At 42.0% G+C, this 26,497-nt stretch overlaps 1 protein-coding gene across 1 annotated transcript in view; it reads right to left on the bottom strand.

Annotated features, from left to right (window-relative positions):
* TMEM117 (transmembrane protein 117) overlaps positions 1-26,497 on the bottom strand; it is a 372,323-nt gene that overhangs the window by 175,099 nt on the left and 170,727 nt on the right. Inside the window, exon 4 of the mRNA XM_006126495.5 lies at positions 12,983-13,082. Coding sequence (XP_006126557.4) covers positions 12,983-13,082 — 100 coding nt within the window. The remainder of the gene's footprint in view (positions 1-12,982; positions 13,083-26,497) is intronic.

Genomic DNA, 26,497 nt, shown 5'->3' with positions numbered 1-26,497 from the left:
TCTCCTCAATGTATGTCAAAAGAGAGTGTTTAGTGATACAGAGAAAAATATTTCTTTAAATGAAGTCCAGAAATAACTTAACATTTAAAAAATGGGAACATAAATCTATTATAAAAAAGCAGTCCATGGTTTTCTTCTTTAATCATCAAAAGTGGGAGGAAGAAAGATCTCAAAAGCAACAATACAAAGTCCATCAGGGGAAGAAAAGGAATTCTGATATAATTGAATATTTACAATCTCAGGACACGTATCTTTCTTGTTATGTTTTCCCTCTTCTGTCTGGGCATTATTCTCACACACACACAAAAAGAAAGACTGAAAGCAATCATCCTCATTATTAACATCTAGGGAAACAAAAGATCTGATCCTATAACTACTGAAGTCAGTAGAAAGCTTGACATTGACCTCACTGTATTCAGAATCTGGGTATAACATACCTAAATATGCAATTATGTGATTTAGTTACCCAGATAAGACTATGTGCCTCCTCTAGTACAGAATGGCTACGTCTAGACTGGCATGATTTTCCGGAAATGCTTTTAACGGAAAAGTTTTCCGTTAAAAGCATTTTCAGAAAAGAGCGTCTAGATTGGCACGGACGCTTTTCCGCAAAAGCACTTTTTGCAGAAAAGCGTCCATGGCCAATCTAGATGCGCTTTTGCGCAAAACAAATCTCAGCTGTCTACACTGGCCCTTTTGTGCAAAAGTTTTGCTCAAAAGGGACTTTTGCCTGAACGGGAGCAGCATAGTATTTCCGCAAAAAGCACTGATTTGTTACAGTAGGAAGTCAGTGCTTTTGCGGAAATTCAAGCGGCCTGTGTAGACAGCTGGCAAGTTTTTCTGGAAAAGCGGCTGATTTTCAGGAAAAACTGGCCAGTCTAGACACAGCCAACATGTTTCTGTTGTACTTTATAGTTCAGGCATCATCCTCTGCTCTCTGCTCTGTCTGAATATATATACCTACTGCATAATAGATTCTTGCAATAAAACATATCAACTGGACAAGAATTAAGAATTCTGGAAGCAGATGTTCCAATAAAAGGAATTCTGCTTGCTCTCGGTCTCATTCTCTTGTGTCTTTTGAGAAAGCAATGGAGCCAAATTTTTCTACTGCAACATCTGGAAAACAGATTAGCCTAATGCGTTTCATTAGATTTAGCATTATACTATATTTACAGTTAAAAAAAATCTCAGAATCATATGACTTTTGGATATTGTTAGAATGGACAAGGTACGGATCTACTTTAAGAAACATTATGGCAAATAACAACATATGTAGATAGGTCTAAGATAAGCCTAATACAAATATTTGGCTTGAGGGTCATCTCAAAAGCCCTGTACAGATACAAAAATGTGCATCTGCATCCGCCAGGCTCAACTCCCCAATCTGCGATCCAGATTTTATTTTATCTGCACAAGAAATCTGGAGATGGGAGGGGGGAGGGAGCATGAATGAGTAAGAATGGGGCAGGGTCATGCAGGGAAGAGGCAAGTAGCAGCTGGGAGAATGTATGTGTATAAGTGGGGGGGTTGTCACATATGATATTTTATTATTAGTCTCTTTTGAGCGTTGCCATTTCTGTTTTTAGATACAGAAATGGGGAGGGGAATCCAGAGCTACCTGTTAGATTTCCACACTTGTGGAGACTGCTGGTCGTTTTAACAATGTGCCAAGGGTTCTGCAGGTCAGTGCTTACCAGGCCGGGGGGAGAAGAGGTAGGACCACTATTTTGCCCCTCCTCGAGGGAAATTTAGAACACAGCTTCTTACGTCCTTTCCCTGCTGGCAATGCAGGGGGCTACCCCAGTGCCCCTTCCACCTTTTGGGGATCTGCTCCACTATGCACAGATAGGAAGCAGATATCCGTGGACAGGCAGGGCTGTAGTCATGACTGTAAAGTCTAGCAGGAAATCACCATAACCTCCAGGCATAGCAGTGTACAACTGTCTCAGTGCCCTGCGAAGAGGGAAGTGAAGCATCCAGTATTGACCATAGCAGGGTGGCAAGATACTAACATGATGGACCAGTGGTCACTCCAGTATAGTTATTCCTGTGCTATTTTGACATGTGTGCACAATTTTCTTTCACAAAACCTTTCCATGTTGAACAAATGCCATGTCAAATAACTACAGCCAGGAATCAGGAACAGCAGTGTACATGAAAGAGCGGCGAGGAGTCCTGTGGCATCTTATAGACTAACTGAAGTGTAGGAGCATAAGCTTTCGTGGGCAAAGACCTACTTCGTCAGATGCATGTAGTGGAAATTTCCAGAGGCAGGTATAAATATGCAGGCCAGGATCAGGCTGGAGATGACGAGGTGGATCCAATCAAGGAGGATGAGGCCCACTTCTAGCAGCTGATCTGGAGATGTGAATTCCAAGAGAGAAGAGGCTGCTTTTGTAGTTAGCAAGCCATTCACAGTCTTTGTTTAATCCAGAGTTGATTGTGTCAAACTTGAAGATGAACTGTAGCTCAGCAGTTTCTCTTTGAAGTCTGGTCCTGAAGTTTTTTTGCTGCAGGATGGCTACCTTTAGATCTGCAATTGTGTGTCCAGGAAGATTGAAGTGTTCCCCCACAGGTTTTTGTATGTTGCCATTCCTAATATCTGATTTGTGTCCATTGATTCTTTTACGTAGGGACTGTCCAGTTTGGCTGATGTATATAGCAGTGGGGCATTGTTGGCACATGATGGCGTATATTACGTTGGTAGATGTGCAGGAGAACGTACCAGTGACAGTATGGCTGATCTGGTTAGGTCCTGTGATGGTGTTGCTGGTGTATATATGTGGGCAGAGTTGGCACCAAGGGGACTCACTGAAGGTCTAGCCTAGTACTGTTGGTTGATTAAAGGGAAGTGAAGACCTCTTCTGGTCCAAGAAAACTTTACTAGATTTGAATTTTGATTGTATATATTCCCCTGCAGCATTTATGTAGTTAGAGTTAGTTGCAGGACAGCATTTAATCAGAAATGCCTCACACATTTGATTGAGCCCTGAAAAAGAATCATAGAATCATAGGGTTGGAATAGACCCTAGGAGTTAATTGAGTCCAACCTCCTGCTAAAAGCAGGATCAATCCCAACTAAATCATCCCTGCCAGGGCTTTATCAATTTAGACTTCCCCCATTGCAAATTGAGACCATTGCTCCTTTTTCTGCCAACTGTCACCACTGGAACAGCCTGTCTCAATCCTCTTTGGAACCTGCCTTCCGGTAGTTAAAGGCTGCTATCAAATCCCCCCTCACTCTTCCCTTCTGAAGTCTAAATAAGTGCAAATATCTCAGCCTCTACTCATAAGTCATGTGCTCCAGTCCCCTTTGTTGACCTCCACTGGTCTCTCTCCAATGCATCCACATCCATTCTGTAATGGAGGGCCCAGAACAGTGACCTCACCAGTGCCAAATAAAGGGAAATCATCACTTCCCTAGAACTGCTGGCAACGCTCCTACTGATGCACTCCAATATGCCGTTAGCCTTCTTGGCTACAAGAGCACACTGTTGACTCATATTCAGTTTTTTGTTCACTGTAAATTGCAGGCCCTTTTCAGCAGAACTGTTGCTTAGCCAGTCATTTCCCAGCCTGCAGCAGTGCTTGGGATTCTTCCGTCCCAAGAGCAGGACTCCATACTTGTCATTGTTGAACCTAATTGGATTTCTTTTGGCCCGATCCTACAATTTTCCAGGTCACTCTGGACCCTGTCCCTACCCTCCAACCTCTCCTTCTAGCTTAGTATCATCTGCAAACTTGCTGAGGATGCAACCCATCCCTTCATTCAGATCATCAATAAAGATGTTGATCAAAACCAGCCCCCAAAACCGACCCTTAGGGCACTCTGCTTGATGCCCACCACCAACCAGACATCAATCCATTGATCACTACCCATTGAGCCCTGCAATCTAGCCAGCTTTCTATCCACCTTCCATTTATCCAATCCATACTTCTTTAACTTTGCTGGCAAGAATGCTATCAGAGACCACATCAAAGGCTTTGCTAAAGTCAAAGTATATCACATTCACTGACTTCCCCATGTCCACAGAGCCAGTTACTTTGTCATAGAAGGCAATCAGGTTGGTCAGGCATGACTTGCCCTTGGCGAATCCACATTGACAATTCCTGATCACTTTCCTTTCTTCCAAGTGTTTCAAAATGGGATTCCTTGAGGATTCCCACCATAATTTTTCTGGGGTCTGAGGTGAGGCTGACCTGTCTATAGTTCCCTGGATTCTCCTTCTTCCCTTTTGTAAAGAAAGTTTCCATGCGACACACAGCACCTTGAGCTGTTTCCCGGGCTACCTGCCTGCCTCATTGCTGTGGGCTCCAGTGGCAGTGCCTCCCTGCGAACCTCGCCATGCCACATTGAGACAGGTTGCGTGTTCAGATGCTGCTGGACGGCAGGGAGTGGGCAGCAAGAGGCAGCGGCAGAGCACACCTGCCACATTGGCCAGAGTGGCAGGGCTTCCATGCAAACAGAGCCAATGGTGCGGCACTGAGCTTGACTAGCGCGGTGCGTGCACAGGAACTGTTGGGGCAGCAAGAACCAGCGGAGGAGCCAGACAGCGTGGCACATGGCAAGACAGTGGCAGAGCTGGGCAACGAGAGAAGTGGGCACTGAGAGAATGAGATGGCAGCGGAGCCAGGCAGCGAGGCTGGAGTGAGAAAGGTCGGCACTGGGGCTTGGTTAGGGTTACCACATGTCCGGTTTTTGCCTGACATGTCCGTGTTTTCACATGTTAAATCACTATCCCGATGGGTTTTTTAAAAGGGAAAAATGATTTTTTGCCCTTCCAAGGGGATCGGGGAGAGAGCAGTGGCATGTACCTTCAATGGGACATTCAGAGCCACTCACCCGGGCCATTCACAGCTGCTCTGCGCACAGGTCCCCGTGCCTGGAGGGAAAAGCGTGTAGCTCCAGTGAGACCCAGGGCGTTACCCTCCACCCTGCTAGATTTATGTCCCCGGCTCTGCAGAAGGAAATGGGCGTTGGGTTAGAGCAGGGAGGCTGGGGGGTATCTGGCTCTAAGGGAGGGAAAAGGCATTGGGCTGGAGCAAAGGGACTGGGGTGCCTGGCTCTGGGGGAGGGGAGGGACATTGGATTGGAGTGGGAGGGCTGGAGGGTTCCTGGTTCTGTGGGAGGGGTGGGTGCTTTGGGTTAGAGCAGGGAACTGGATGTTAAAACTCTGGCTTTCCTTTCCTGTACATGGGCAGTTAGATTGGTTAGATTTGGGGGTTCCAGTCTCTGCTCTGTGAGGACTGTGATAGGTGGTGCCTGGTGATGGGCGTGGGAAAGGGAGGGATTCTGGGAAGCAGGATTCCTGGGTTCCTTTTCTAGCCATGCCACTTCTTCCCTTAGTGCCTTTATAATTTCAAATGGATTGTACTTATATTTCAGTAAATATTGTATTAGCAGTTTGTTTGATTTGTTAAAATTGTGAAGCCAAAACAAAAAAGTAATCAATATAATGGACTTCTGTTGATAAGTGTTTTAGTAGTTAAATTCCTGGACTGTTATTGCTCATTAAAAGTGCTGTCAAATGGGTAGAAATCAGGCAAATATTGCATTTTATTAATGTAACCCTTCTACCAGGGAGCGCCGGCAGCAGCCAGGGCCAGGTTCAATATCTAGGGGTCCCTTTTCATCCATCTCACACACAACCAGCTCGAGCCCACACCCAGTAGCCTGAGAAATTCACACACTCCTGGGTGCCTTTGAGAGGCAATGCTTCCCCACTCGCAAGCACAGAGTCTGAGTGTAGAAAAGAAACTTTTAATGAAAGAAAGAAAGAGAAGTCACATGGCATTAGCTTGCGAAAATGCCATAACCAGAGTTCATAACCAACTCATGAGTAACTGTCCCAGCTCAAATGGATTGAGCAATGTCCTTTGCCTTTCAGGCTCACTAGTCCAACAATGTAAGGGTCCCATTCACCTACCCAAGCATTCTCCGTACCCCACTTCAAACGCCCCACTTATAACTCTGTCCAGTCAGTGCGAACCCAGACATATCACCCTGATGACTCCACTCATTGAGCCTGAGGCCATGTCACTTTTGTGCTACTCCTGTGGTCTGCTTGCTCCACCAGCCACCCTGCTGGCCACCTGCCACTTCTTCTACTGGCCGCTCACTCACCTGCTGGTTGCTCCAACCAGCCACCCTGCTGGCCACCAGCCGCTTCTTTTACCAGCCGCCTGTTGGTTGCTTCCACCAGCTGCCCTGCTGGCCGCCTGCCAGTCGCTTCCGCCAGCTGCCCTGCTGGCCACCTGCCACTGCTCCTACCGGCCACCTGCTGTTTGCTCTCACCAGCTGTTCTGCTGGCCGCAATGGGTCTGGCTCCAGGTCACACCAGAGTCTTTAGCTCTTAGTGATTTCAACTCTTTAGCCACCACTTAGGCTAGCAAAAAGATTCCAGCTTTCACTGGAATAACAAAAAGACTCCTGATGGAGTCTGCTTTAGGTCTATCCTTAGAACAAGGGGGAGAAAGAGACAGGCTGAACCAGTCTTGCAGCTCATACTGGGCAGGCATGAAGCAGGCTGGCTCAAGTCCTTTCCCTGCCCCCCCAACTAAGTTCACTCAACTCTGGAAGGGAGAGACTTGTTTATCTGAGACCCCTTACAATGATGGTCTCTCTCCTGCAAGCACTCATGTCATATTTTACAGTTCCAATATTTAGGGGTAGCATGGTTTGTGACCCCACACCAGCCAAATTAGTTACAATACACCACACTCCATTCTAACAACCGATCCTCCATCAGCCCTGGCTGAATTGGATTTACATAACCACGCCCCAGCTTCCTTCCCCATCCCAGCATGAGCTGTATTTTCATGTCCACAGTTAATTATCTTGCAGGGCTAAACAACTTCAGCTGGCTGCATTGCAAGCAGTCCTTCAGTCCCTGCTTACATTAATATCAACAGAACTGACTTAAATGGGGTCTGTGTGTTATGTAGTCTTGCCTTAATCTTTGTATTCATGCCCGTCAGTGTGAAATAACTTATTTGCATATATATACAACCACACTTAAGTTAAGACTCTCATCATGTGCTATGGATATCATTGTGGCCCCAGGGTTTCCAAAGTTGAGTAGCCCTAGAATACCTCATCATCTTGTCACTAGGTTACCTCCCCCATTCAGTAAGAGTCCCACATGTTCCCTGACCACCTTCTTATTGCTAACATGCCTGAAGAAACCTTTTTTGTTACCATTCACATCCCTGTCTAGCTGCAATTCTAATTGCTTTTTGGCTTTCCTGATTATACCCCTGCATGCTTGACCAGTATCTTTATACTCCTCTCTAGCCATCTGTCCAAGTTTCCACTTTTTATAAGCTTCCTTTTTGTGTTTAAACTCACCAAATATTTCACTGTTAAGACTCACTGGTAACCAATCATATTTGCTTTTCTTATTGTGCATCGGGATGGTTTGTTCCTGTGCCTTCATTAAGGCTTTTAAAATACAGACAGTTCTCCTGGACTTCTTTGCCCTTCATGTTAGCAACCCAGTGGGGGAGAAAGACGTGAAATATCAAAGAGAAAGGAATATGAGACAAAATGGCTCTTGACACCTGGCATGCTTCTATGAATGGGCAGAATCTTGTTGCCTCCAATGAGGTCATTAGTTACATGCAGGTGCAATGTGCTTAAGTGAGTTTAGTAATGTCTCTCATCCATTCCACTCCTTCCATTTCATGCTTCACAGTTTAATTTCATTTCCACCTCTGTAGCACAGCAGAGCTGTTAGCTATCCTGTATTTCAGATGCCTCTTCAAATTCAATTACAGTTTTATTCTGTCATTTGATATGTCAGTGAAAGGAAACAATCAAAAAGACTGACACTGATCATAATCTGAATTGTCATGCCCAACCCTTGACAGAATAATGAGTTAGAGTCGGTGTCAGTCACTCCAGGGCTCATAACTCGCCAAACTGCCATGGAGGGTGCAGCAAAAATGGTAGTTCTTTCCCTGTTTGTGAATGAGACAATGTACAGCGCTTTACAGAACACATTTCTCTGCTTTTCTCACCATATGTGTGGACAGATGGATTACTTTCTCACTTACAAACAATTTTAGTGTGAATATGTGCGACTGTCCAAAACCTACTTCTAGGGAACAATGAATCTCAGGAATTTACTATTGCTATCAAATATGTTGCATTTTATTTTTGCATATAAGAAACACATTTTTTTAATTCAGCCCTGTAGTAAAGGAAGTTTCTCTTTTAGCCACTTCATTATTTTATTTTCTGTCCATTTGGGTTGAAGTACATTTTAGCACAGGCTATTTCCAGCAACTTAGCAGTTTTTGCCAGCATCAAGTGGAATTCCTTCTCTGTTCAATTTGTTTTAATAAACCATAACAAAACATACAAATTAGAAGATAAAAGAGAAATAAAGTTGTGGTGCAAACTACTAATTGCTGGATATCTGTGTGTCCTTCATTCTAGGATGCTGAGATAGGCAGGCTTGTGTGAGAACAAGGGAGGGTGAGAATAATCTTCTGTTTTAATAGACACTGGGCTGCACTGTGAAAAAATGTCATGTTAACAGTTTGTTCTCCCACTTTCTTCAAATAAATGCAGTCTTTTGGAATCACAATGATAACAAAACAGACACATAAATGTGTTCAAATACTGTAAAAATAAAACACATTCTTGCCAATGGGATATGCAGAACTATTACAAAATTTAATTCAGGGCCATGAATAATGAGCTGTTCTTATTACAAAGAGCAACCAATAAAACAATCTGAAGAAAGCTTACAGCTATTACTGATATATCAGAAGGTTTAAGCCACTGCTTTTTAAAAATATAATATATATGCTGTATTACTTGAACGTACTTCACGTCATATATTGAAGTAGTATATGTATGAAGAACATGTTGCTAACAAGATTGAAACACAGAGCTAAGCAACCTCCTTGGCAGTTACTTGATAAACAAATTATTCTGTCCAAAAAACCAAAGGCAGTGGTTCAGTTCATATTGTAGGTAAGGGATGAAGAGAGTCTACACTGCAACAGGACTCTCTGGAAGTATTCCGACCTATTGAGCCTCTGCTTCTGGAGACTTATGGGTTGAGCACAACAGATCAGAAGCTTTGCCCCCATTTCACAAGTGTAGCATAATTCCCCCGTCTCTCACCTGGACAAGTACAGAAAGGAAGGGTGGTCAGCAATATTCCTGCTAACCTTTTCCATCATGTGCAGATTTTTTCCATCCATGTGCAGAATAAACACTGGTGGTCAGTGTCTTGTCTGCTACTGTCCCTTTCCCTCCCCATTTGGAGAGTCTGACACTGCTAGTAGACCCTGGGAAGTACATCTTAGTCAGCCACTATGCAGGGACACAAAGGGAGAGCAGCTCTTTCTCATGCTCTCTGCTTGCACACCTCCAGCTCAGCTAGCTCCTATAAATCTTAACAAGAAAGACTCTCATCAACTTCAGTTAGAGTTAGGTCATACCCTGACACAGAGTGAGCCAGTGTCCCCAAGAGGTGGGTTTAGGTTTAGGAGGTAAATCTGATTTGAATTGCATGGCCTCAACACAGGAACCATGCAATAATTCCAAAGGACACTCTTCCCTTTCAAATATTTTCTGATGTTAGTGTCCTAAGACAGCTTCTAAGAAATGTCTTGCCCCTGTGTTAGTGTAGCATTTTGTATTTCTTATTCATTTGGCAAATGACAGAATCAGTGCTGAGTTCTGCGGCCACCAATTCAATGGAGCTTTGGGATCTAAATTCCAACAGGATTCTAGTACAAAAACATGAGGTTACCATTTGCTTTTTCTCATCTTATACTTAACAGAATAGGCATGGCTGACTTTTAGTTATTGCAGAAGCCTCTTAAGCATATCAAAGTGAAATGGTTACAGTAAATTAGAACCTACAACAAAATGGGATGTTTCTTTCCTTCTTTTCCTTTTTATAGCTCTGCCAGTACGGGGGGACTTCTCAGAATACAAAGTGCCTACAAATCACTTGTGCCACTTCAATATAGCTCAGTACTGTGATTAGCATTCACAAAGGTGTTAAGCAAGTCTAAATGGCAGAAACAGCATGATACAGTACCTGTTCAAAGCTAAAATGATTTGCCATGGCTGCCAGTGGAGTGAACAGGAATGGTCACTGAGATTAATAGTAGAATAATCTGTTCCTGAATTCTGTGACGGATTTTTCCACAAAAATATTCATGTTCTAGGGGAGACTTTCACTCAGGAGCTTTCTCCTGAAACCATTAGTGTGCCTCCTGGCTCTGGTCTACACTAGGACTTTATTTTGAAATAATCCCGCCACAGTCTAATTTGTCAGCGAAGCATCCACATTACCAAGCCCGTTACTTCAAAATGACGGGTTGCAGAATTCGAAATCTGTACTCCTGCTTTTCATTAGGAATAATGCTAATTCTGAAATAGTTATTTTGAAATAATCAAAGTGTGGATGCTCCAATGCAGCTATTTCAAAATAACTATGCCCCAGAGTAATTCAACCTAATTACCCTCCATTGCTTCCTGGGGGTCTAAGTCCAAGGTAGCGTGTCCACATTAATGGAGCCTTCTTCAGACGGATTTCAATGCTTCCCTATAGCTTAGTTCAATTTTGTTAAATTGGGATTCATTAAATTGGGATTTGTTAATTTCAAAATAGTTTCCTAGTGTAAACATGGCCCTGATAACTCTGCTCCTGGTACTTTTTTTTTTATGTTGCTAGGCCTAGATGCTCTGAGACGTTGCCACTGCTATAGTCTGCTCTTTTCACACTATCTGCAGCAAGGTGGAGCTATAGCAGGATTGATCCAGCAGCAGCAGTCTCCCTGTTCCTTTTTGCTTTGAAGCTTTATCCATATGAATTCAAATATTTGCAAGTGTTTATGAGAATTCACGCACTTCAGAAGGTTAGATATACTACCTTTCCCCCTGGGGAACACTGATATTTGCAGATAAAAAACAGTTAAATTGCTATGCAGAAGCAAATGTTTTAGGGGGAAATCAGTGAAAACTGGAGGGAAGCCGTAAACCATTTTTTCATAGTGTTCAACCTTCAAATTCAGCAAATCACAGCGGCAGTAAGCAGAGAATTAGCAGAAGGAAGTAGAGAATTAACTAACATGCATAACATTACCAAGTGTTTTAATAGGCTTGGCAATGAGGATTACAGGGTGAAAGAGAAAGCTTCACATATGGAAAGAGGATTCTGGATGCTAGTGGTCTCTGAACTTAGACATTTGCATGGCAGCCTAACTTTCCAACTGTTTTATGCAATGATTAAAGTTATAATATACAGTGCTGCTTAATTCTTTGTGGCACTTAATTTGGACGAGAGGAGTGAATAGCTGACTAATTGGAACACTGCTTAACGTACTGTGACCAACATGTAATCCACTACTTGAACCATGAGCCACATATCAAGAATAGACACAACCCCACTCAGTTTGATTTAGATCATGCCTTGTCTGTCTTTGCATAGCTGCTTAATGCTAAGGAAGGCCATAAAAGAAGGAACATGCTAATAAGGGTCAGCTGCAGCCATGACTTTTATTACTGGATTGACAGAAAGACACATTAAATGTCAACATCAGTTCCATAGATCAGCTGTGCAATGTTCTTATGCTAAACCCGTTCAGGTGGATGATTTGAAGTGTACTTGGTTTTCATGGCCAGCATTTCACAAAGTGTAATTTGTCTTGGACAAGCCATTGACACTTACTGTACAATATGCTGAAAGAATCCTTGATGCTGCTCCACATATGTGGCGGTTAGAAGATAAATGAGGAGAAACTCAGATGATTCTCCAAGGACTAACAAATGGTGCTTGCTCTTAATTCTTATAGATCACCTAAAATTCTTTCTATTTTGGTACTTTGTTTTCAGTGTCACAGGTAGCAGTGATTACTAGACATGTCAAATGCTGACACCTTCTCCCCATGTGTCTGTACTCCTCTGAAATGTGGTCATAAAAGTTCCAGCTGTATTTCCTGCATCAATGGAAAAGCAACTTCAACACTTCTGATTATTTTGGAGTCAGAAATTGAGGCATCATTGATTGGTTAGAGAAAGTGACACTGCCTAACAGGAAAATGGCAATTGAACTTCTATTCAATAGATTCTGTAAGGCTAAAATCATAGACCTGCTACTTTTCTCTGCAAAGCCATTACTGAACTCAGTGGTCGCAGAATGAGATCTCTCTCTAAAAAAAATCTTTCCTTAAAGTTTCAATTATTTAAATCAACATAATTTTAAAAATCTTATTTATTTTTATCTATTCATCCTGTTTTTAAAAAGTGTATTTTTCTCAGCTCAAAGAAATACATGAGCAAACTCACTTTGGCGTGTAATTGTCACTTTCTCATTCTCATGCATTGCTAACATGTTTGGTTTGCTAAGATGGCAAGGGAACACGGTTTTAAAAATGGTTTTCATCAGAATTTAAAGCAGCTTTAATAAAACATTTAGTCTTAGGTTTTGGAAAAGCTTATTTTTACAAAAACCTAAATGTGGGGCAAATTTAATCTGATAATGTCCCTTTAGATGGCTTTTTCCAGACAACATTTGTGTGTATCTTAGACATATTATTGATTCTCTTTTTTCTTTTCCTGATACATTCTTAGAATCTCACTCAATCAACTCTTTCTCTTCAGCTTTCTCCTTGTCACTAGAGACAGAGTTTGTGCTGTCACTTGCTTTTTCACGTTACCACTATGTTGCATTGGTGTTATTTCACAGCAAAGAAGGATCCCAATTCAGCTTCCACTGCATTCAATGAGAAAACTGCCATTGACATCAAAAAAGTAAAATTAGGCTCAATTCATTTTAATGAACTCTCCTTTGGATTCCCAGCATATTTCCAACCCCTGCCATTGTTACCTCAGTACTTGTCTGAGTTGAAACACTGTTTAGATTTCAAGGTGTTCAGGACTGTTTTGCTTTACTCGGCAGCTATACAGTTTTTGTGTTTTGCATTTAAAGTTTGCTATTACATTTCTTACCATCCAAGCAGTGACAAAGTCTCCCATCCACGTTCCTACAGCTGCAACTTTCATAAAACTTTCATTTCTGATGCCCATGAAGTCTGTTATGATGTATGCCCTGTGGAAATAAGCACACAAATTGTAAGATATGCACATTCTTTTGTTATATGTGAATATGGTTGTACTACCATGTCACTGTTTTAAGCCAAAAGATTGACAAAAGTTTCTGAAGACTGTAACAAGATTTTATACTTTTCACTTCTTCCTCAATACAAACAGAACTATACACATTCTGTCAGTTGGAGAGTTCCCATGATAATAAAGCCCTTTCCTGTCTCTTTAAAAATAACTGAACCACCTAACCTTAAATTCTGTGAGTCATACAACCACATGTCTTTTATCATAGTGGTACAAATACCCTTTTCCTTATTCTAGTGAGAAGCAATTGCTTCATGTTCTTTTTACATTTCAAAATCTTCATGGACATATTTCAGGGAAGGACTGAGGGTATGTCTAGATTGCACGCTTCTTTTCAAAGAAGCTTTTCCAAAAGAAGCTTCAAAATAAGCTTTTCCAAAAGATCGTCTAGATAGCCACAACTTTTTTCAAAAAAGCGATCCGCTTTTTCAAAAGAGAGCACCCAGGCAATCTGGATGCTCTCTTTCGAAAAAGCCCTGTTTGCGGTCAAGAATGCTTTATTTCGAAAGAGCTCTTTCAAAAAAAGGCGTTCTTCCTCATAAAAAGAGGTTTACCACTGTCGAAAAACCGCCATGTTCTTTCAATTTAATTTCGAAAGAATGCAGCGGCATTCTAGATGCAGGTGAAGTTTTTTTTTAAAAAAAAGGCCACTTTTTTCGAAAAAACTCTGTAGTCTAGACAGCCTCAAAGTTAACAAAAACAAAACAAAAACCTAAACCTTCTGATCAAGCAATGGACCAAATAGAGTCTGTAACATTATTCAATGGTCTTCTATCCACTTCAAGTTCATCACAAAAGGAATAGTTAGGAACTACATATTACAATGCTAAATTTTGAAATGTCTTTCTTACTCAGAGCTTAGTGCATATTTATTTCCTTTATCAGCAATCTTTTTATTTATTTTTAAGAAAAACCTGTTCTTACTGATTTATGTAAGAGCTAATATGCTGAACAATAATAGGTCTTCCACTATATCTTTTCAAGTAAACATGTATTTACTGGCTTCTTAAAACAACAGATTATATAAATGTTATGTATAATAAAAAATATGTGTGATGCAGCCGGCTGACAATAACAATTTGGAAACTAGTGTTAGCAACTGTGCAAATCTGAATGCTTATTATGCCTCCATCACCATAGTATGTAGGGCAGGGCTGAGCAAGATGTGGCCCAGGGACTGGATCCAGCCCACCTAACACTTTGATCCGGCCCACAGACTGCATCTAGCCTATTATATCCTGCTGCCCATACCACTGAATTTCAAGGTGGTGGCTCAGGCAGCAGAATCCTATTTAAATGGTTCCCGGCTCCCAATTGTGGAGCTACCCTGGCAGGGGCTGGTACCACAAACCCCAAATTGCCACCGCAATCTCAGGTGGCTGCCAGGTAATGGGGAGAGATTGGGAGCTGTGAGCCTTTTGCTGTGTTTTTAATTCAAAATGTCAGGCCCCGGACAACACTTGTGGAGTGGCTAGTTCACTGCCCCGCCCCTTCTGCCTTAGGCTCTGCCCCTTATGGGAGTGGGGCTGGCCCATGACCACATACCAAAATTCATTAAGTGGCTCCCCTGCAAAAATTATTGCTCACCCCAATCTAGGGCCAGATCCTGCAATTGTATCCATGACCTTTGTGCCTATATGGAACCCTATTAAAGTCAAATCTTGCCTGCATGGATCCAGTAGCAGGATCTGACCCTGTGTATTTATTTGGGAACAGTAAGGTACACGGTGTGGTAATAACCTTAAACACCAGTTTAGAGCTATCTTAGCCAGCCTGTCATTAACAAAACAAAACATGACGGTGTCTGTTTTGTTAATTGGTTGAACAGCATGTAAATGTAATCTTAGATTTCCTGTTGGACTCCTCAAAAAAGAGAAATGTTATAAGCAATTTTTAAATGAGTCCCATGAAGTCAAAGTAAACATATGATTAACATAACAAACAGTGGTGATGCCTGATAAGTGACATCCAAAAAAGCACAATCGGCCTGATCCTCCACACCCTGTGTCATCTTGTATAAAGCTGAGGTAAAACAATGTAATTCTGGCAAGTAGCCTTTTAGAACCATTTTCAACAGGCAAATGACAGCACAAGGTACTAAGAAGTACAGGATCTCACTCTCTCTGAAAATCAGGCCACTTCTTTAGCTTCTCCTGCATAAGGGCCTGGAACGAAATTCTGGGGAATTTCCTTATGTGGTTCTTTGCCTCCCCAGCTCACAGCCCCTGGCATATAAGTGTACAAGGGTTCATGAGAGCCAGCCATAGGCAGTTATGCAAGACTACTGTAAATTAGTGCAGCCACTGAAACAGGCAGAATTAGGAAGCCAGTAAAGCCACTTTTATCTCTCCCTCTTCAGGACTGGGCATTCTGGGTTGCCTTTCCTGAGACGCGTAGCACAGATTTTGACCCAGTCTGAGGAAGGGACATGCTGACCCAGATTAAATCCATACACGCAGTGAAAGGTCAAACTTGTTCTTTCCTGAGATTTTGGCTTTATTGAGAACTCACTTAGTATTAACGAACATAAGCCTCAGCCACCCAGCCTTTCCTAAAAACTGATGCTGTTAATAAGCCACACAGACCACAATGAACTAGCAGAAGGTTCATTCCACTTTCTGTAGGTTCTAAATCCTGCAGAGTGGCCCCTAGACACAGACGCCTTAACTCACAAATGCTATCTGGTTCCTTTCTGTGAAGGGCTTTATTTTAAAAAAAAAACGTGCATTTTTAGAATTAATGCAAAACTTGACTGCTATCCACTGCAATTGTGCAAGGACTGGATCACATTATGAAATTTCCAAGTATTCAAAAAAGTCCCTGTACCAATGCAAAATATTAATCAAATGACAAATGAAATACTACAAAGAAACCATTGTCATATTCAGTTAAGCAGCCCAAAAAAATAAAAATCAAAATCTCTGTCAGAAGAACAAAAGAAAAGCAAAATTCTGGCATCATTTACAGGTATCAGGAAGCAGATTTCACAACTGTGGTGACATGGACATTGAAAAATCATCTGAATAAATTAACTTTAAGAGCATTCACTATATCCGATGGTGTACATCAGACAGCTTCTCCTGAAGAAATGAAGCATACACTGTTTATCACATTAGTACTGTGACCAGGAGAATTTACCACATAATGTAAAGTAATTCAAGAAAATACACCCTCCACTACACACATCTTCTGAGGGTGTGAATAAGCAGGATTGATAAAAATCAGTGACATTTTAAAAATATCAGATTTTTTAATTTAAATCATCTTTTTTTAATCATCAATAAAATATTAAATTTCTCATTTAATAATAACTTTTACAATTAAACCTTATCACAAACATGTTACACCTCCACTTTCAATCTCATAAAAATCAATCAATGGCTCTAGTCTGTTAAGCTGAACAATTAGGTCTTGCTTCTTGAAAAGTCTGGGTCTTCTGTTTCTGTTTCTCAGCAAACAGAAACAGGAAAAAACAGACACAGGCTGAACAAGATTGTTTTTGTTCTGTGCTTATATGGTGATGGACCTGGGCCAAGCACAGTAGAGTTAGTTAGGGCATTGTCTCATGACAGAAAAACAATGGCTACATCTACACTGGCGCGTTCTCATGCAAAAACTCTTTTGCGGAAGAGTTCTTCTGCAAAAACTCTTCCACAAGAGAGCATCTACACTGGCATGTGCTTTTGCACAAGAGATGTGCTTTTGCGCAAGAGCATCCATGCCAGTGTAGATGCTATCTTGTGCAAGAAAGCTCTGATGGTCATTTTAACCCAGTCCTATAGTTGTTTTCAATGGGGCTTAGTCCAAAATTAAGTGAACTCTAAGCACAATCAGTCTTAGGGTTTTTTTGGTAACTTGTAATAAGATCTGCATCAAAATGATAGTGGGAGTTTGGAAGATGAGAACGAGTTGTAAAAGTTTTAAGGACACCATACATTTAGTGTTCTGAGCACTAAGGACAGCCATTAGCTGGCAACTCAGAAGACTGCTTAAATTGCAAATGTGAAATATTTATGTAACATTAAAGATTTAGCTTCATAAAATATGTTATTGTGTTTGTGTGATTAGTTATTACTATTCCTAATGTACTGCTGCTGCATCTGCAGCTTGACACAAGTAATGATTATGTACTATTTCCTAAATTGATAAAAATCAAGTTATCTAAAAAATTACACAAAAAAATACCCTCTTAGATATTATGAAATGCTGTACTAAGCTGTATATTAACATGTTTTAGTGGTCAGATTTGCACCATTGTTTGAAGAAATATGTGAAGAAGTATCAGTGGGAAACTTGATTTAAATCACTGTTTTTTGGTGATTTAAATTGTGATTTAAATCAGTTATTTAAATCGCTGTGATTAAATCAATTCACACTGTGAATGAGTAAGAATTCCCTTAGAAGGCTGGAAACACATCCTGAAAACTTACAGTAGGATTGCAAATCCTTCTGAGACAGGAAAAAAAAAAGAATACAAGCACAAAGAAAAGGAACAATGTCAAGTTTACTAAATCCCCAAGATCATCCTACTTTAAAGAGCAAGGATTTCATAATGGCTGATTCTTGGTTGTTCCAGTCAGTCTCCCTCTGAGACTTAGGAGAGAAAGGCATGCTGGGAAATAACAGGTTTATCTACAATATCCCCTTCTCAGCACTGCCAACCCCAAGCATTCAAAAATCATGTCACACACCATCCTGAGATTGTCTTAACAATCAAAATATGTTCTCAAATAATACATCCGGGGTTCTTTTTCTCTTCTATTTTTTGAGCCTTTAGGTTTCATATTTAAGCTTTCTTCGACAACCCTAAGGACTAGAAATTAACTTCATTTTTTTAACGAAGGCACAAATTCTCAAGTATTCACCTGACACCATGAATCAGAAAATCAGAAAAATGTAAGGTTGGAAGGGACCTTAAGCCATAAAATCCAGCTCCCTCCACTGAGGCAGGATCAAATAAACCTAGATCATCTTTGACAGGTGTTTGTAAGCCTATTCCATTGCTTAACTACCTTGTTAGAAATTTGTGTCCTAATATCTGACCTAAATCTCCCTTGCTGCAGACCCCATTAGTTCTTGTCCTATCTTCAGTGAGAACAATTAACAAACCGTAACATATTTGAAGGCTGTTTTCAGTCACCTCCTCAGTCTTCTTTTCTCAGTATTAAATATCCCCAGGTTTTTTTTAATATTTTCCCACAGGTCAGGTTTTCTACAATTTCTGTTGCTCTCTTTTGGACTCCAATTTGTCCACATCTTCCCTGAGTACAGTGCCAAGAACAGGGCATAGTACTACAGCTGAGGGCTGACCAGAGCCAAGTAGAGTGGCACACTTACCTCCTGGCTACGTCTACTGTGGACCCATGAAGCGTCCATACCTCAAGCGCATTTTTGCGCAAGTAAATTTACAGTTCATCGACAGAACAGAGGACTTTTTGCGATCTGGGTGGTCCTCTTTCTATGAGGAATCATTCTTTTTTGCGCAAGAGTTATTGCACAAAAAGGTGTGTGTGGATGGGCAGCAGGGTTTTTTTCCGCAAAAGCAGCCTATCAAAAGAAGCACAGGTGCCCTGGTGGCCATTCTGTTAATGGCAATCAGAGCTTTCTTGCGAGGGAGCGTCCATGCAGTCTGGACGCTCTCTTGCACAAAAGCACACCATTTTTTTGATGCGCTTTTGAAGAGTGGGCACACTCTTGCACAAGACGTTTTTGCAGAAGATCTTGTCTGAGAAAAGCTTCTTGCACAAGAAGCCTGCAGTGTAGATGTAGCCCCCATGTCTTACATATGATACTACTGTTAATACACCCTAGAATTATATTAGTCTTTTTTGCAGCTGCATTACGTTTGTGATCAACCATTTGATGTGATCACCATTTTCATTGAAGATTGAAGTGCAACCAGCAACTTCAATCTTCTTGATGCCATCAGTTATTAACTCTCCTTCCCAACTATGTAGAGATCCTACACTTTCCTTCATTTTTCTCTTGCTCCTAATGTAGTTAAAGAATATGATCTTATTTTCTTTTATGTCCCTTGCTAAGTGTAACCCATTTTGTGTCTTATCCTTTTTTGTCCATTTATGCTTGTGCTATTCTTTTGTAATCCCCCTTAGCAATTCTTCCATGATTCAACTTTATGTAGGATTCCTTTTTGATTTACAGGTCATTAAACAGCTTCTGATAGAGCTATATCGGTCTCTTGCTATTTTTCCTAGCTTTCTTTTCACATCAGGATAATTTGCCATTTTGCCTTTAATATTGTCTCCTTGAGAAACTGCTAGTTCTCCAGACCTTTTTCCCTTGGATTTTCTTCCTATAGGAACTTACCTACTAGTTCTCTGAGTCTGTTAAAGGCTGCTTTAGCTGGGGCTTTAAAAAGAACATAAACTCCCTTAAGATTCATGGTAAAATTGTGACAGTTGACAATAATATCCAAATATGGAGAAATATCTGGAAGGAATCCAGTTGTACTGATTGTCCACTTTATTTTTGGTTTAGTTTTCATCCTTTGGCTCTGTATCAATTTGGAGGCAGGCACCTCTAAAACAGACCTTTAGTCAGGATATTTTTGTTGTTTTGGAACAGGGAAAATATAAAGACTACAGGTATCTGGTTGCATAAAGTTTATCCTCAAAAATAAAGTGTAGAATAGAGCACCCAGGAAAGAGTGCTAACCAATTTCAAAATGCCATCTTCTCTGACCTGCTATACCAATCCACAGCTTTTGCCATTTTCTCTCTCTCTCTCACATACATGGTTTAAATATATAATAACCTTATATAAATGATGCACTTGATTTTAAAAATAAGTATAGTCTAATTTAGATATAATGTAGATGAACATAAAATTGTGGATTATAATTAAAGTAGTAAATTATTATAAAGATGTTATTAAGCAATATAACCTGGGTATAATTTTAGCTCTATTCATTAACTACAAATGAAATTTCATCTAAAACATCAGGAAACAATATCTGGCTTTGTCATTTCCTCATTAGAAATGAGAAAAGGAATGCAATACTTTCTATTCCTTTTTAATGCTATTGGCATAAAATTATTCTGTTTCTTTTATGTTACCCTTGAATAATTTTAATTTGAGAACACAACAAAATATGTAATGGCAGAAATTTTGGCCACTATTAGAAATATAAATTTTTATTTGTTTTCAATTACTGCAGTCTCACTTTTCAAGAATTAATTAAAGTACATATTTTCTTTAAAGTACACAGCACCATTATTTGATTTTAAAGAATACATTTTCACAGTGCTACCCAAGGGATTAACTTCAACGTAGCAAAATCCTCATGTGCATGCAAAGAAGCAAGTTTGAGACAAATTCTCTTTTGCCTGATCTCCACTGATGCTCGCCACTAGTAACAGCAATAGTGGAAAGTATGTAATGTAGATGGGGATTTTTACCTAAATGCCATGAAACTCTGGTTACAGCTCAGAGCAGATGAGAGACAGTGGTAAAAAACACCTGACTCTATGCAAGTTACAGCTTCCATCAGTGCTGCCACAGGTGGAGTTACACCAGTGATGAAATATGAGTCCCTTTTTGGCAGTGCCGACAAGGACCTAGATTACAATAAAAGACAGAGGTACCTTTACACTCATGACCAAACTAGAAGACTTAGCCAGCATTGCCCTGGTCCAGCCTAAGGGTGGGGGGGAGGGCGCACAGGGAGACCTCCCAGCAGTGCTCCTGGGTCTGGGCCTTGAGGTGAATGGCACTCCCCAGGCCTGGGACAAGGGGGCAGAAAGCAGGCGGTGCAGGCCTGCTGGCATGGCCATACTGGGTAGCCGTGCGGTACTGGGAGGAGCTGCCTCTGGGTTCTCTGGGGGAGTGGCAGGACTGTATTGCTCCGCCCCAGTGGTGCTCCAGGGGGCACAGCCATGGGACCAGTGGGGCTCCCACCCCTAGTCCAACAGTGGGGCTGACAGCTGGAGGGGGAAGGATTTGGGGCAAGAGGCTCACGTAGCTGGACCAGTAGCTGTCAAGATGGTGAGTCCCATCCCCAGCTGGCCACTGCCTCTCTGGTATGGCTGCCCCCTGTGGTCACCCTGCAGTATATCTATCCTCCGCATTCATTGCCCCCAGTGGTGACTGTGCAGTATTGTGTGTCTTGTTATGGAAAATAATCAAATTTCAGGCACTTCCCATTTTCCTGCAACCCCAAATCCTGTCCTTGATGTAAGTAAAAAGAAGCTGCAAACCAAATTTGGTGGTCCTAGCTGTTACTGTTTAGGAGGAGTTCTTAACAAATGGACTCGCAGACAGACAAACAGACTCATGGATGCCTCTAAAACAGGGCTGGGCAAAATACGGCCAGGGGGCCGGATCTAGCCTGCCAAGCCACCGGATCCGGCCCACGGACTCCCTTGCTGGGACCCTCAGGCACACCGCTGCCACAATTTAAAACACAGTCCCTGCGGGTCTCTGCTCTGCAAGGATGGGGAGGCTTTGTGCGATCTCCCCACCTCCAGCCTAATCCTCAGCTCCTATTAGCCAGAAACAACCAGCCAATCGGAGCTGAGCGATTGGCCTGAGAGACTGGGACAGTGCAAGCCTTTTTCCCCACCTGGAATTGAGAGCCATGTGGAGGGAGCAGCCTGTATTTTCAGGTGGTCTAGGGCTGCAACAGGCAGGGAGCCCAGCCTGCCTTGGGGATGCTGGTGCCTGTTGGCCAAGAGATACTTAGGTAAACTCCTCCCAGCCAGCCCTGTTTCTGGCACCCCAGCCCTCCTACACTCCAACTCCCTCCCCCAAGTCACCATCCAAACCCTCTGCACCCCCCACCCCAGGTCACAATTCCCTCCCAGACTCTGTACCCCCCTCCTATATCTTCCCACAGGCCAGAACCCTCTCCTGCACCCATACTCTCTCCCTGACCCTACACCCCAATCCCCTGACCCAGGTCACAACCCCCTCCTCCACCCAAATACCCTTTCAGACCCCACACTGTCCCCTGCACCCCAGTCCCTTACTCCTTGCTCCCTTCTGAAGCCAACCTCCAACCTAGACCCCGCACCTCCTCTTCAGAAACGTGCAGCCCTTGACCACTTACCAAAATCTTGGGAGTGGCCTCCCACCAAAAATTATTGCCCACCGCTGCTTAGATAGATAGATAGATAGATAGATAGATAGATAGATAGATAGATAGATAGATAGATAGATAGATAGATAGATAGATAGATAGATAGATAGATAGATAGATAGATAGATAGATAGATAGATACTCAGACTGGGCACTCAGATTCCTGAGCAAATTATAAGAACCTGACAAATCTAGATGGTGGAAAAAACAGGGGAAAGTTTTTTAGTACTATCAGTACTTTGTGTACTTTATGATTCTACATATGCACAGAAATTGCCATAGAAGCTACTCTTTGCTTCAGACTGTGATTTGTAATACAAGCTTAAAACAAAAGAGAGAATCTCCTAGCACTCCAGGTTGTGGAGAGATTCTTTCAAATGTAAAAAGCAAGGGAGCTAACAGCCTGTGTATTGGGGGGAGTGGCTCCATGATCCCAGAAGGGGTGGGATTTTGGGTGGAAGAGGTGGGGCCACGAGCAACAAGCCCTCCACGCCGCCCAGAGTTCAGCAAACCACCTGCAAGCTCTCAGAGCTGCATGTAGCTTGTGGTGCATCGCTCTGGCAGTGATTTAAAAGTCCGCGGGTTCCAGCCACATTGCTGCTGCTACTCCAGCAACCATGGCATCCAGCTGCCCCAAGCCCCTTTGAATTCCCACGCCCTACAGCAACAACCCACTTTGTTCGCCCTTCCCCCCGCCAACAGCGGGCCTGAAAACAAGTATGAAATGATGCACTCCTGTCATCCTAAGGCAACAGTTCTGAGAGACAAGAACTGCTTCATCTCAATCTGGAGTTATACTTTCAACATTTCATTTCAAAGTTATATGCCGACATTTTTAACTATTAAGGAGAAATTTCCCATTAATATGTTTACCTCACAGTCTCAAAAACTAACTCTGACTCCTTCACAGGTGCCAAAAAATCAAATTTTTCTTCCTAGCTACTCAAACTTTCTGCTGCTCTGACCCCTCACAATGCTCTGTATTTACATACAAAATATGAAGCACAATGACAATGGGAAAAGGGAGGGACAATACCAATATTAATTCCCATTTATCACATGAGGAACACTGTACTGATCATATTATTAATTTTCAGTGTGATTTCAAAGGGACAACATTGGAACCTTTGTTTTCCACTAGCAGAAGGAATGTAACAGGTTCCAAACTCCTATATTCCCCAGTCATGCCAGTCACATTTTGAATTGCATCAACTGATTTTGGTTTAGTCTTGCATTTGTTATCATTCAATATATATATTAACCAACTTTTTTCAATGTTTTATTATATTTTAGTAACATACATCATTGAATTTATGCTTTATTTAGCTGTTGATACCACTTGTTTGCTTACTGATGAGAAGAAAGGATTCCACTGCCGGGTCAAGGAAAGGTCAAATGCCCTCCGAACAATATTGTGCTAAGTTTTGAACTCTTCACATAAATACTTAAAGCTCATTCCTTTCTGATAACAGTAAGTCCTTTCTAGGGATGTAAGCAAGTAGTCAACTAGGGTGTGTCTAGACTACATGCCTCCGTTGATGGAGGCATGTAGATTAGACAGATCGGCAGAGGGAAATGAAGCCGCGATTAAAATAATCGCGGCTTCATTTAAATTTAAATGGCTGCCACGCTCTGCCGATCAGCTGTTTGTCGGCAGATGGGGGCAGTCTGGACGTGCTGCGTCGACAAAGAAGCCTTTCTTGATCGGCACAGGTATGCCTCGTGAAACCAGGTTTACCTGTGCCGATCAAGAAAGGCTTCTTTGTCGACGCGTCGCGTCCAGACTGCCCCGATCTGCCGACAAACAGCTGATCGGCAGAGCGGGGCAGCCATTTAAATTTAAATGAAGCCGCGATTATTTTAATCGCGGCTTCATTTCCCTCTGCCGATCTGTCTAATCTACATGCCTCCGTCGACGGAGGCACGTAGTTTAGACGTACCCCCAGTGAACCACTTGGTAAGCAAAAGCAAAAGCCCACCATGAACAGGGGCTGCTGGATTCAGCATAAGCTGTGATCGAGAAGTCCCGGCTCGTGCTGGTTCGGGACGCTGCCTCTGCATTTTAAATGTAGAAAGAGCCCAGCAGCTCTTACTACATTGAAAATGCAGAGCCATGGCATAAGTGGTTCCCAGAGCCAGCACGAGCCAGGACTGCTCAGTCCAGGTTCATGCCAGCTCCTGGAGCTAGCCCCCGCTGCAGCTCTGCATAGTATTGACTAGTCATGTAGTCAATACAAATTGTATCGGCTATATGATTAGTTAGATAACCACAATTTAACATCCTTACTATATACTGTGAAATCAAATATGGACCAGAATCCTATCAGGGTTGCAATATTAATCTAGTTTTACAGGCTATTGAGTGTGCTGGGTTGTTTATCATTAGATATATATAACTTTAAACAAAAGGGTTTTTTTATTGTATACCCTCTTTTTGACACCTTTTATCTACTTGTATGTGCTGAGTTGGAACATGCCTGCTACAGCCCTTCATCAGCTCCCTCTGGTGGACAATCTGTAGGCTGATGCATTGAACCCAAAACTTGGGTCCCGCCTGCTCTTGGCTTTCTGGGGTTGTGCAAAATTTGGGCCTGTCTCTTTAGGTTGAGCCCAGGCACATATTCCAAGTATTGACCCCATGTATGACATTCATCTTTGCCAGTGGGGACCGTGCAGTCCTGTTGCCTAGTCTCTTAAATCAGTTCCAGCTTTCCCCACCTTTCCCACAAAGGCTGTGGACTCTGAGGAATATTGTTTCCCTCTTTGAAGATTATGACACAATGCATGTACTGCATAGTTTCTGCAAAGGAATTTCTACACACATACTTTAATCTTAGGCCATGTCTACAGTGTCGATTTAGCAAGCCCCGAGAAGTCATGCTAAGCCAATGAGAGAGAGACAGCTCTCCTATTGAAGTATGTACCCCCCCTTGTCAGGAGGTGGAAGCTATGTCAAAGGCAGAACATCTCTCATTGACATAGCATGGTGTCAACACTATGTAAGTTGACCTAAGTTATGTTGACTTCAGTTACATAACTTACATAATGTAGATCAACTTACAGCATTACTATAGACCAGCCCTTAGAGAGCCCAAGACATGTATAGATCTCTGCAAAAGCATCAAAACTTGTATCCAAATCCTGCTTTAGTTTCCTCACCATTCAAAGAGCCCTTTGATTGTGGTCAGTGTTTGTCAGGGACCTATGATTCCCCCTTTTCCTAGTGTTCAGCCTTCTCTGCTTCCAGTCCTGGTTTGCTCCCCTGATTTTCTCAGGATGGTGCATGATAGAACCTCCCTTTTATAAAGTTGCAGTCTGCTTTGTCAGATGACTTCAAATCTCTCATCAGATGTTGTTACCAGGTCATTTGGAAGAATGGGTTTCCCTGGGGGTTAGTTGTCTCACTGTTCTACTAGCCAAAAGAACATAGAACATAAGAACATAAGAATGGCCGTACTGGGTCAGACCAAAGGTCCATCTAGCCCAGTATCCTGTCTGCCAACAGTGGCCAGCACCAGGTGCCCCAGAGAGGGTGAACCGAAGGCAATGATCAAGCGATTTGTCTCCTACCATCCCTCTCCAGCCTCTGACAAACAGAGGCCAAGGACACCATTTTATCCCCTGGCTAACAGCCTTTTATGGACCTAACCTCCAGTATTAAATTGTTGATGGTTCTTATTAATGTACTATTCCAAGGCAGATAGCCAGGTGCCAGTCCTACTTCCCTTAGCACAGTGAAAGACAATTGTAAGGGTATAAACAAAATGTTCATAAAATCAAACAGGAATTTATGAATTCATAGACAGATTTAGAACTATCACATGACTACTGGAATGGTCCCTTTCAGACCCAACCTATTTGCAGGTACTTTCCTCTGCCACCTTCAGTATATAGTCCCTTAAGAACTTTAAATTTTTACAATTTGTCTGTGGGTGCCCATTTTTTTAAATTAAATTAGATTCAACAGGCAACTTCTGTCTCTATTTACATCAAAATTGCACATGCATGCATATGACAGAGAGCATTGCTGCCAAGGGTCCCCAAAAGGCTTATGGATAGATTCTTAAAGATATTTAGATGCCTAGCAGAATTTTCAAAAACATCTAGGCACCTAATTTGCATGGAAAACAATTAGCATTAGACATATAGGTAGGTCCAAAAATTCCACTACCTAAAATTTCTACTTAAACACCTTTAAAAATCTGTCCCTTACTCTTACCAATGTAATATACCAATAT

This window comes from Pelodiscus sinensis, chromosome 1, assembly GCF_052426305.1.
Source record: "Pelodiscus sinensis isolate ZL-2025 chromosome 1, ASM5242630v1, whole genome shotgun sequence".
Classification (NCBI taxonomy): domain Eukaryota; kingdom Metazoa; phylum Chordata; order Testudines; family Trionychidae; genus Pelodiscus; species Pelodiscus sinensis.
The sequence above is the reverse complement of the archived record's forward strand: the minus strand, read 5'-3'. Positions and strand labels throughout refer to the sequence as shown.